The following is a 12,602-nucleotide window of genomic DNA, read 5'->3' as shown; positions in this document are numbered from 1 at the left end:
AAATATCAACAGTTGCCAGGTTCTGTTGTTTAATCAAATTTGCATAGTCCAATAGAGATTGTGTGCTTTTTATATCACTAAAATTATACAAGATTAACAGTCTTTACCTATGTTATCACACAAGCTAAAATAAAATTAAGACCCTTGTATTGAAGCTTTTACAAGGCAAATACAAAACCGCTTTAGTATCCAAAGCTATATTTTTTTAAATTTCATTTTTAAATAGGAAAGCATCTCTATGTCTACAGGCATCAAGGTATTTAAAGGCATCAGAAAATTTAGTGCATAGCAACTCCGGATTGTTTGGGCTCCTATATTTTAGGTACAGTGTGAATTTCAGCTACTTGGAGAACCTGCAAGGAGAGTCTGTACCAGTAGGATAAAGGAGCATAAATCCCATACAGTAGGAAGAGCTTTTTAAGTTAGAATTCTCCTACAAATGATGGTTAACGAAAAAGACCCGAAACATGATTGAAAACTGGAATATGCCTTGCCACCAGCACACAAGCTGAAGACAATTACATAGTTCTCAGTGTTGTATGGTTTTTGGTTGTTTTTGAGTATTCAAAATGTAAGTAGAAGTGTTTCTCAGCATGTGATTCCTCGTCTAGGATTTTTAATGTAAATGAGTAAAGGACAGAATAAAGCACTGTCACTGAGAGACGATTACAATATCATGCTTTTCAGATTACAGCCCTGCCATTTTTTCCTGCAAATTTAAAGATTTGCACCATTGAACAATACATTCACAAAAAGGATGTTTAAGATTCCCAGCACGCACATAGTGGCCTTGCATTATGTTGTTTGAAATAACTTACAAAACATCAAGATAGTAGCATTAGGCTGCCCTCTTAAAAGGAAGTAAATAAGAGTTATACTTTCACCTGCTTAATAACGGCCTTCTTAAGTTTGTGATTCAGCTATTACAAAGAAGCAATTATAGCTACTTTAATGTTATTGCCTGGGCACTAACTTAATTTTTAGGTGTAATGTTCTGCCTGCAAAAGGCTCAATGGCAAGTTTTCCCCGTGATTGTCTGTCAAAATGCAGCAACAGTAGAATCTCTGTTTACTAAGACCATTTTACTGTAGTTTTAAATCTATAGTAATTTTCTACAGAAAGAGGCATGCGCTCCACGTGTTAAACCACTAAAATGTCCATAATTGTCTAAACTAGTTTCAATGCAAATACATTTTCTCACATTTTTTTTTAGTGTATTTGCTCTTAATTTTTGTTAGAGCACCTCGGCTCACCCAAATGACAAACTAACATCTTTGAGTTCCCACATATCTCTGATATTACTAGGCTGTGATTGTTGTACCCTGTATGTTCCATATCAGAAAGCTGTGTAAATTACGCTGTTGTCTGGGGAGCAAAATGTTTGTGGCTTAAGCAGGCAGTTTCAGATCCTCTCCTAGGTTTCTAATCATAGACGCCTGAGATTTTTAGTAAATATGTACACAGGTTGTTTCAAATGTATCAAATTATGTGGGTAAGGGGAACACATCCTTTTTGAGTACAGCACAGTCTACTGCTGCTCTTAGTCTTGAATTTCTTTGGTAGCTTCTGGTTCACACATATACAATTAAACATGGCCAAATTATACTACCTAATCATTAATTCAGTAAATTACTTTTTTAGCAAACTGATCTTTATAAACAGCTTAAATTTAGGGACTGTAATTGTTACTTCCTTACAACTTAAGTGGTGTGGTCAGGCATATAGCATATAAAAGATACAGATGTGATCAAATGATTTATTGCATGGAAAACTTGAATGCCACTGAACTGGTGATTTCAAAACTGTATTCTGTAGGGATAACAGGAACACTTAGATCCTCAGCAAATATTAAAATTTCTCCTGTATTTCTCTCAAATGGCTTTGATGTTGCTGTTCTTTAATCTAAAATCCTACTGCTCAAATTTTATTACAAATGTAACTTTCTAAGAAAAAGCTATTTCAAGAAGGAGCCTGTACTACAAAAGAACAGGAAGATAATCCACAAAGTTATAAAAGTTAAATTTTGGAATGTCATTTCTATCCCAACACTTGCATGATGGAATGGTCTTTTTGCAGCCTATCAAGTAACATTTTCAGTTTATAAACAAGTGCAGATCTACATTTGGCTTTGCTTCCTATGAATCTAAGAAAGAAAACACTACAGTATTTTTATACACAATGGCTTCCATGGCATTGGCTTCAGATGACAGGTACGATTTGCCACTGGAAGATCATATTAAAAAAAAATTAAACAAGATAAGCTTAAAGGCTTTCCAAAATGACCAAAAGGTGTTACAAAGAATCGGTTACAAACTATACTATCTCTAAAGGAAAGCAGCACACTGAAGATGTGTATTAAATCCTTTTCCACATTCAGTACTGTGAATATTATAAGAGCAAACTAACATCTCCACACATTTGAAGCACTTACAATATAAAAGTATTCTATTTAAATGCAAAAAAGCAAAGCTTGTTTGTAACTTTAAAACAGTTAAAATATTGGGTGTAGATTCTGTGTGTCCATTTTAAGAAGTCTCTTTACAGCTTCTGAGGAACTATAATTATAAATGCTCTGTCTCTACATCAAAAATGTTACCCACTAAAAGGGCTCTGCAAGGATCCCATGTTCCAGTTCATAAAGGCCACAGAGTTGGAAGCACAGTAAGTCTAAAGAGGAAGAGGATGAAGAAATATTGAGAGGAACGGTTGAGTTTTCATGGATGTTTAGTTGTAAGCTTATCCGTTACTGGATTCCATCAGATATTCTTGTCTCTAGAGATCCAGGACATGTATGTGCAGACTGGCTGGCCGCTGTTGTTCCGTGAGACACTGAGATTTGTGACATATCTCTTCCTATGATCTCATTCACTACAAAAAAAAACAAAACAAAAACAAAACACAATTAAAAAGTAACTGTTTTCATGCTTTCCAAAAGGTAAAACTCACTAGTGTATCCCTTCTAAAACATAATTTTTTCTGTGCTAAGCCTTGATGCAGTTAAGTAACAGAGGATGAATGAGGGACCTAACTTCAGTAACAGTTAAGCAAGTCCTAGTTTCTCTTGGTATTACAGTCTGTCCTTACCACAATCGATGTTGGAGAATGCCTAAAACATGTGAAGAAAGTAAACACATACATACTCATGACAATCAGCTAATGGAACGGCAGACCTGTGGGTCAGAACTCTTCTGTTCAGGAGTGTTACAGGCACAACAAATAACTCCAATAAACTCCTGGCTCTTTTCAAGCTACTTACAGAACTTCCTCAGAACTTGGATTTGGGTTAATACAACATTAATATACTTTTTAATATCATATAACTATTTAATTGGCCAGTTTTCTGAGTACTTGAATTTCTGAAATTGTACTAATACAATCTTCCTTAGTTATCAGTCAGCTTTTCTATAGTCAAGAACTAAGACTGACTAATATGCATCAGTTTGTGTGCCTGTGTGTGTCAAATTACTACAAACAATTACTATTTACAAGTAAGGGACGCCACTGTGAATATGACAAAGTAGCACTTAAGTTGTCAAGAAATGACAACTTTGGAGTGTTGCTCTAAAGTCTAGATAAGTCATGGCAGTCCAATTGAGTTTGGAAGATGACAAAAAGAATTATTTTAATGGGTAAGTGTAAATGCAGTTACATGAACGTTTATTTTGCAAAATGGCAAGTGGCAATTTTAATTAAGCAAACTGAATAATCTTAAGTGGCGATGAAAAATATTACATTGAGTAGTAACAACAAATTTCAGATAAATATTAGATGATAATAAAAATATAAACTATTAATAGTTTGAAGAGGCAGTCAATCATGTCTTTTTCCATGACTGAGTGGCAGCAGGTATGAAGTATCTCTTACTCAGCAAGACTTTGAATATGCAAATTATAGTAATAAAATAAAAGCTTCTGACACAAATTTGTACAGACCTTCTATAAAGAGGCATTTAGTGGCTTTCTTTTGTTGAATAAGGAAGAACTTGTTTTGCTAGTAAGCTGCTTCTAAATCTTGCCAGATTTGGGACTTAGGCTTTTGCTCTGTTGCTTTCCATTGGGTAACTTCACAGAACAATACTGATATATTTTACCACCCTACCTACTAACTATTTCTGTCTGGTAGAAGCATAACAAAATCAATCTACAGATAGTGTAAATTGTTCTTTATTTAACAGAGTGCTCAACAGTCTAAGCATGACCTTTTGCTGCAGCAGTAACACAAGTGAGTTTGAAAAAAAATAAATAGTCGTAATATTATGAATGCACTGAAGTATGCATAATGTACATAAAATCCAACTACGAAAACAAGCCTTGTCTATGTTCTTTCTGTTTACTTAGGAAGGCTTTAAAATCACCTTAGGTCATATGCTTGTATGTAACCATGGAGGAGGTATTTGTTACCTAAAAGTCAGTCAATGGCAATGGTATTCTCTTGCATGAATGCAGGGGCAGTTTGTAAAAAATACACACTATGGCAGCCCATAGGTTAAAACAGTACAGATGTAATAACTGATTCCCTCAAGTGTTAGAGAATGGCAGTTTAGCTGGCTTCAAAAAAAGGTCTTGTTCAATGAACTTAATCTTTGGTTTTATAATGCCAGTTGTGACACTGCAGGTAGGATACTTTTTCAAGTATTTTTATTATGCCAATGCAATGTGTAAGTAAACAGCTGTTAAAAAGACCACCTTTTATTTTTTTAAACAAAATTTAGATCATCACTTATAAGAACTATGCTCCATTGTTTTCTGCCAGGGCACTCAGCTTGCCCTAGTTACTAACAACTGTTATCTGCTGTATGCTATAGAACAGTTATTTTGTGCAAATCAAGTACTATGTGAGTCAAGTGAATGGGGACAGTGGGGAGTACTGAACTAGCATGCAGGCTAGGATATGGAGGAATGGGCATTTATACCAGGAAACCAGCTTTTCTAGAAAAGGCTTGTCTTTTAAAACCTGAAAAAAAACCCAAAACATTGTAAAGAAGCCATATTCAATATCTACCAAAATTAGGCAGCCCAGAAGTCCTTTGGAACAGCTTACTGAAGAGATGCACAACTCAGCTCTCAGTCAGCAAAATGAGATGCCTGCATACATCTAAACTGGAAAGCATTTGGCTTTACATGAAGGACATCCTGTCTTTACCAGCATTATTGTAACTCACTTTAGTTTTCAGACAGTGGAGTGGTATAAATGTAGAGGTTTAAAATGTAAATCATGTAGTTGGTAAGAAGAATTAAAATCCTCTGTAGGAACATATAAGATTGAAAGTGAAACAATACAGTGTTTTCCTTTTTGTATTAATTTGTGATGGAGAAAATCATATTAGTCTAAAATAGAAATCCAAATTTGAATGCCTGACACATTACCTTCTTCCATGCAGGGTCAATCACAGACCATTTAGTGTTCTGTGATTAAAACTGAAAACTTACGAGTATAAACCCATGTATTCTATACTGTTATGCAGCTAAATCCAAGTTTTTAGGTGACAAATTTGGAAAGAAAGTAAATGTCAACAGTCCTCAGAAAGGACAGCTCAGGTTATACTGATGATGCTTTACAAACAAAAGATAACTTTTCTATACTTGCAGAAGAACACTTTGTCCCACTTTCCTATTTTTGACTACGTGGTGCATGGGCTACACTGTCTTAGAAATAGCTGGAAAGATTTCATTTGTCTTTTTGCTTCACCTTAGGAGCCACCCCGTTAGCAACTAGATATTGGGAAACTAATATACATGGCTTTTTTAATAGATAAAATTTCCTTTCTTTCTTCAGCAAAAGGGGAGGCTGCAGAGGTTGTTCAGGATTCAGCAGAACAGATCTTGAGTATGTTGTTAAGGTTCTCTATGGTGTGTCTGCCAGGTTCATTTGTGTTGTATAGTTTATTCTTCTGTTGCCTCTTCAAAGACAGCCAATCTCATGAGACTTAAGATAGAGGTGAATAGTTACGTGAGTAACACCTTGTTTACAAACTGCCTGTTTGATTCCAGGTGTTCGGACTGCTAATCCATACTCTGGACCTCTACTGTCACAGAGATGAGAAATCAGAAATATTTTACATATTAAATAATTCTAGAGGTGTAGCTAATATTTAGTACTAATTTAATATCTATTAATCACCTACATTGTTTTGAAAGATCAGTGTAAATTGCTTGGATAACATTAAAAGTGTTGTCAAAAGCTAATAATCCAGGTTGCTAATCTCAAAATAACTACTGGATCGGATCAAAAGAGAAAGGAGTGGCACACACTACACTGTATTGAAGTGTGGCAGATTCCTCCACTACAAAAGTGATAAATGCACTGTAAAAACTTGTTTGTGAGATATAGCATGGATCAAAGTACAACAGCTTTTTTTTTAAAATCAGGCTGGGAAAAGAAAATTATTTTAATAAGTTTCCTATGTCTACTTAATTGACCTCTTTGGCAGTTATCCCAGATTTAAGAATTTTAGCTGTTACTTTTTTTTGCAATAGTTCCACCTTTTTTTTTCACTACTGTTTATATGTAGTGTAAGCTGGCTGGTAGATTTCTATTATTAGTTAAAAATAGATTGTGCAGAACAGAATTTATTGTGGTGGGGAGAAAATATTTTCCTACAGACAGATGAAATTGGACCCATCAATGCTGGTGATACTGTTGTATTGCATTGCAAATTCTTTGTGTTTTGTTTTGGTTTTGTTCTTCTCCTCTGCTGCACTGGTAAAGCACTGAAAGTCATCTGGAGGCTCAAGTCCCTATAACTTTTCAAATAAACTAAGCAGCATACTAATGTCAATACCAGCAGCACAAAGTAGAAGATAACTATCTCTGACTTTGGGATCTGCTGTCAAGCTTGTAAAACAAGAGCAACCACATTCTGTTTTACTGGGTTGTTCCCACTGTTTTGATTTCACATAGTGTTCTGTTTGCTTTTTTAAGTCCCTACTGACTGCACACATGAAAGACAGCAGAGCCACCGAGATCAATAGAAAACTGGGCCACACAGCTCCTTGGAAGCATCTTCCTCCCTCCCTTGCCCTTATTTTTTTTTGCCTGAAGGTTTTGCCTCTTGGTCACTGAAGACTTGTGGTAGGACACCTGATAAAGTTATTGCTCCAGCTGTTTGCTGCAGGAACAGCCAGACTGTTCAGGAAGATCTCTTAAAACTGTTGCAATTTGCAGTTTGGAGGTTTAGATAAACTAAAATTAGGCTGAACAGTGCAGCTGTTTGTGCAGTGAAAAACACGTACAGCTAAGGGTAGTCATCCTGTCAGCTGTTCCAAAAGAGATGCATTGTGTGAGCAGTACCGACCAGCCTGCAAGGAGAAACTCTCAACTATAAAAAGTTAGCCATGTTACCTGAGTTGAACAGAACAAAGCTTCTGTATTATGAAGCTTATGCTTATAATAAGTTGCTGAGTGTTTTGGATAAATTAACACTTAGAAATTTAGAGTAAATTTAGTGTAAATTTTGAGTACAACTTTGGAGTATTGAGTTATTAAAAGAGGAACTGGTGCTTTGATATGTTTATAAGATCTAGACTTTTTCCCATTAGTTTGTTTAATCAATCTACAATGTCACCTTAATTTATTCTTTCAGTGTGAGACCAATCCATAATTTTTCAGTCACCCTGTATACCTCTACCACTTCAGCGAGTATTTTATATTTGAATAAAAACACATTTAGATGTAGCATGATCAAGATATTTGTTTGCAATTCTAACATCAGAAGCAAAGGCATTATCTTCTTAAATCAATTGCCAACCAAATAGTAGCATGCCTCTAAATTGTTCTGCACTTAATTCCCCCTATCTCTGTGAATGCTAAGAGACAAATATTTTGTGCTGGAGCACAAAGGAAAATACAAGCAATACCTGCAACTAAACACCTGGGAATAGTGTGTGTGACCTCTCTTCCACAAAGCTGGTAATGTATAATCAGCATCAGGACTTTCTATAGGACAAGAGAATCTCTCTAATAGGCAGTTGCACAGCATTTTAGGTTTATGTAGGTAAAAAATATTGTCTGAAAACCTCCATGGAGAACTACAAGCAAATCTGTTCAGATTACAAACCACTAGGAATATGAGTAGTAGTAGAGACCTAAGAAAAAGACTTCATTATCTGCCGCAAGGATGTTCTACCAGCTTCCAAAATGTTTGTCCTAGGGAATTCCTGAGCCAGAGACATTATCTTTTGCGCCAAATGGTCCCATTTGGATTTTTGTCCTCATGGTCTTTTACATTTGTGCAAAGTTCTATAATCTGCAACATTCTGAGACAGTAAATTCCAAAGCTTAACTAGGTATAGCTGTAGCAATGCTTTTTGTATGTATTGAACTTGCTACATGATGGGCATTTCTATTATCTTCTCTCCTAAGAATTTTCTTCCATCACCTTTTCTGTGCCACCCATTAATTTTATTATCCTTGGCATAATCTTTTCATTTGTTTTTTTTTTCTCAGAGAGTCCTAGCTGATTCAATTTTAACTTGTGTTCCAAATCTTCAGTCATGCTAGTTGCCTGTAACCAGAACACCCCACAAACCAACATGTAAGCATCTCATTCTCTTGTGACACATCAGGGAAAAAGATGTGGGCACATAGCAGATCTATGTAGCAGCATTTGGTCATAGTCTGCTAATTTCTTAATTATTCCTTGCATTTATTCATGTTTTTACAAATACTTTTAACACAACATGGCTTTAAATGAGAATAGTTCAGAGAGCTTGTTGCTGTATATATAGAATTAGGGCAGGCTTTTTTCCTTCCCTTACCCCGATTTTCACTCCTTTAACTAACTGATTTTCTTGAATAACACAGGTCTGTAGAGTTTTCTGGACAGATTTTTGTTTTTACTACTCTGAAATGCTAAGTAGCAGCAGCGTCAAGTTTACCAACTTCCAGTCCCCTGGCTCCACATCAGATTTAAGTAAGATCTTATACATTACCGTTAATATTTCAACTGTTCCTTACTCTTTCAGAGCTATTGTCTGGGATGTCATCTAATTAAGGTGAATTGTCACTGTCTGTTCATCTGTTCTGAAACCTTTTTAACTGACACTTCAGCTTGAGATAGGTCCTGCAATATGTCCCTTTTTCAAAGGACTTTGGGATTATAATCTTTAGTCACTCAACTGAGAACCTCAATGCAAAAAACTTTAATTTATCTAATTTTAACTGAATTTCTGATTTGTCACCTGTTGACTAGGTTTCACATTTAACCTAATTTTCATGTTCTTTTTCATTTTCTGCATTTGGAAGCACCTTGTATTCCCTGTACTGAAGAGTAGTTGCATGCTTAACCTGAACCTTCATAAAGAGTTCTCAGACTGCTTACAACTATTGTAGCCTTTTAACTACCTATTCTTAAAGTCCTCTAGTTTTCCTATAGTGTCCCTTTTGAAGTTTGTCACAGCCTGCAATGCTGAAACTGCTACAGAACAAAGATAGAATATGTTTTTATTTTTAAGCGGTTGCTGTAAACTTCTTTGGACCAAATACTGAGATGTTTTCTCCTTATGGGTTTTCACAACTTAGATCTCTGTGAAGCAGATATCACACTTACCCATTCTATAAAGGATGACTCAAGTATTCCATTAGTGTACTTCCTGCGTTTGCAGATTGTCTGATCTTCTGCAGCACACTATAGTTATGGTTGCTTTCCTGTTCAGCAGCATAATTTAGAAGCTATACTCTTCCTAATTTAAGCCTGGAAGTTAAATCTGTAAGCATTCTGTACTACTAGTTGATAGCTTGTCCAATTTATACTAAGCATTCTTCAAGGTACAGAACTATTGTACTAACTTTCTTGTGTAAACACCTCTCTGGTGTTAGTACTATACCGCCTGCCTTTCTTACACCAAATAACCAAAATAGTGTTTTAATTTTTAAAAATGCCATGTTAATTGTATTTCTCAGATGCTAGCATTTGTGTATAGGCATATTTCTCTCTGGGTGTGGTTTTGTCTAAGTGCTGTCAGCATGTTTCACAATTTGCCAACCGGTGTCACTCTTCATTTGATGATACTAGTATTTGTGGGTTATTAAAGTGAGTTTTCAGTTTTAAAGAACTCCTGCTCTTCAACAATTATTTTGAGTTGCAGAGTATATAGTTTAGAACACAGAAATCATCTAAACTGTATGGATATTTTATTAATCAATTTGCTGTTTCAAGATACAGAAATACCAACACAGTCCTTGCTCTAGTTTTGCCATTGTGAATAGTAGCTACTTACCTTACCAAAAACATTTTGATAGGTAAGGAAAGCAGAACTTATTTTTTTGAAAGATGGTAAAAGACAGACATTCACGGGCAAAGTTAATATCGATCGACATGCTAAATGTGTGAGAATATTAAGGCTATATACAGTGTGTTTACTGTTAACAATCACAAATCTACTGTAGACTTACAGGTATTCCTCTGGGGAAAGTGTGTTAAATGTTTTTATATATGTGTGTGTCTATATATATTGGAAAAAAGACAGTTTAGTTCTTTGTTTTAGGAATATTTGTAATGAAGTGAAAAACTGAAGAAGATTGAGTGTAAACACAAATAATATACCATGTGTCAGCTTCTAATATTGTTACTATTTAAAAGAGTAATGGTGCAGAATTATCTTGTTTATATGTGAAATAATGAAGATTTAAAGCACCTTAAAATAAATTCAGACAGTTTTTCTCAATTATAGTGCATGTTCAACTAGAAATCTATTTACAAAATCTATACTCCTAATACTGAGATTAGCAGTGCACACCACTGTGTCCAGTCAATTTAAGAGATATGGCTTCATATTTTTAAAAAATGAAAAAACATTCTAAATTTCTCACAGTTAACTGATCTGGCCACTCTACAACCTTGCCAATGTCTGGTTTAAGATTTTCATATCCTCTTTTGTTGTTTTACTAGATCCTACATCACTCAGGAAGTTCTGTGGCAGCTATGTATACTTTAAGTGGAGGTTTTTACTGCATGAGTGTACACCTGATTCAAGCTTCTGAATTTCCAATTATTTGAGAATGCACAGGTGTCCAATTATAGCAATACTTAAGTATTACACAGCACTTTTTACTTGTAGATGTTAAGACTATTACAATACTTTCCCCTTTCCTTCCTGCTCCAATTTCAAACATTGAAGCATGTAAGCAGACTCACCCTCTAGATTTTCCACATAGGAGTTGGACATGAGTGCTGAATGTTGAGTCCATTTCTCTGTTGAACCTGATGGCTGGTATTCCAGGTCAGAGATAAAACTGTCTGTGTCAGAGAAGAAGACAGACATAACTACTGACTGGACTAAACCAAGAAGTTACAGTTCACTCAACCAGGAAGTGACTTTCAGTTTTCTTTTAATAGCGGTAACTTTAAATACCAAGTTTCATTCACAACTACTGCATATGTTGACATAAGTAACTATTTATAAATTATCAGAGTGCCTAGTAGAAACAATATCACTTATCTTGTATATTCAGTTCCTTTTCAGTTATCAGCCAAAGCTATAAAAGTTATGGTTAATATTTTTGGAAGTCTACCTAATTGTATCATCATAAATTTCATTTAAGTATTTGTGTTAGTTTAGAATATTCCTCCTGCAATTTTCTTAATCTGCTTTACTTACTGTGGTCAAATTAGAAGTGCTTGTGCCCCTTGACAGAACCTCCACTGAACAAGGTAGGCAAAAGAGCACTGGTAAATAGAACATTTTTTCCCCCCTATCCTTTAAAGAAAGGAAACTATTGTTGTGAATGCTGTTAGCTTCCCTTCTACTTGTCAGACTATCTGAACCTTTTGCCCAAGGTACTGATCTGCAGTCAGGCCACACACAGTTTGAAGTGTTGGAAAACTAAGTCAGATCTTGATACAGGTGGCTTTGTCAGACCAAGGTGAAGTAGAGAACTGTATTCCACTGAACCATTTCCTAGAGGAAAAATTAATGTAGAATAATGTATTACTTCAACAAGGGCATGTTTATTCAGTCTGATTAATGACTGTGCAGACCCTACAACAGTGGACTGGGTTGGATTTGTTGGGTTTTTTTTCCTATCCTGCCCAAGCCAGAGCTGCAAGTTTAGTAAATTAGGCTTTAATACAGTTAACAAAATTACTCTAGAAACTGGCTAACTTGTGCCTTCTAAATAGAGCCACACATTGGTTCTGCAAGCATGATTTCTAAGCCTAGTTTAGGGATGACTTTTGGGAGAATGAGAGTCTATTCTTACTTCCCCATGAGATTCAAGCAGTTTAAATTACTTTTCTTTGGGAGACAACTTATGCTTAATTGTGTAAAGGTAAAATTACATGTATTTAAACAGGAAGTGGAGGGCATTACCTGGGTTTCAATGCAAATGTCCATGGTTATTCTGAAGCTTCAAAGGGAGTAGATGAAGGACAAATTCTTGTCAAATAATAGGAGATGAAGAAATGAACATTTTTTTCTACCAACTATGGTAGAACCAGCAAGAAAGTGACATTTAAATAAAGAACTACTGAATCCAGGGAGATAGGCAGAAAACTACCTTGGGATGAAACATTAACTTTTAAGGGCAATCCTCTTTACAGCTCAGGCTTTCAAAGGAGCAGACAACAAACACACTGAAAAAAGCCTCCAGAACAGTGGAGTTAA

The 12,602-nt window shown here is 35.4% G+C and overlaps 1 protein-coding gene across 1 annotated transcript in view; it reads right to left on the bottom strand.

The window, feature by feature from the left end:
- Positions 1-2,305: 2,305 nt before the first annotated feature.
- The window catches only part of NFATC3 (nuclear factor of activated T-cells, cytoplasmic, calcineurin-dependent 3), a 54,693-nt gene continuing 44,396 nt past the window's right edge, over positions 2,306-12,602 (bottom strand). Inside the window, exon 10 of the mRNA XM_010004437.1 lies at positions 2,306-2,868. Within this exon, the coding sequence (XP_010002739.1) occupies positions 2,744-2,868 (125 nt within the window). The 3' untranslated portion in view covers positions 2,306-2,743. The remainder of the gene's footprint in view (positions 2,869-12,602) is intronic.

The sequence above is a fragment of the Chaetura pelagica genome, unplaced genomic scaffold, assembly GCF_000747805.2.
Source record: "Chaetura pelagica isolate M959 unplaced genomic scaffold, ChaPel_1.0 scaffold449, whole genome shotgun sequence".
NCBI lineage: Eukaryota > Metazoa > Chordata > Aves > Apodiformes > Apodidae > Chaetura > Chaetura pelagica.
This window is presented reverse-complemented; position numbering and strand designations above follow the sequence as displayed.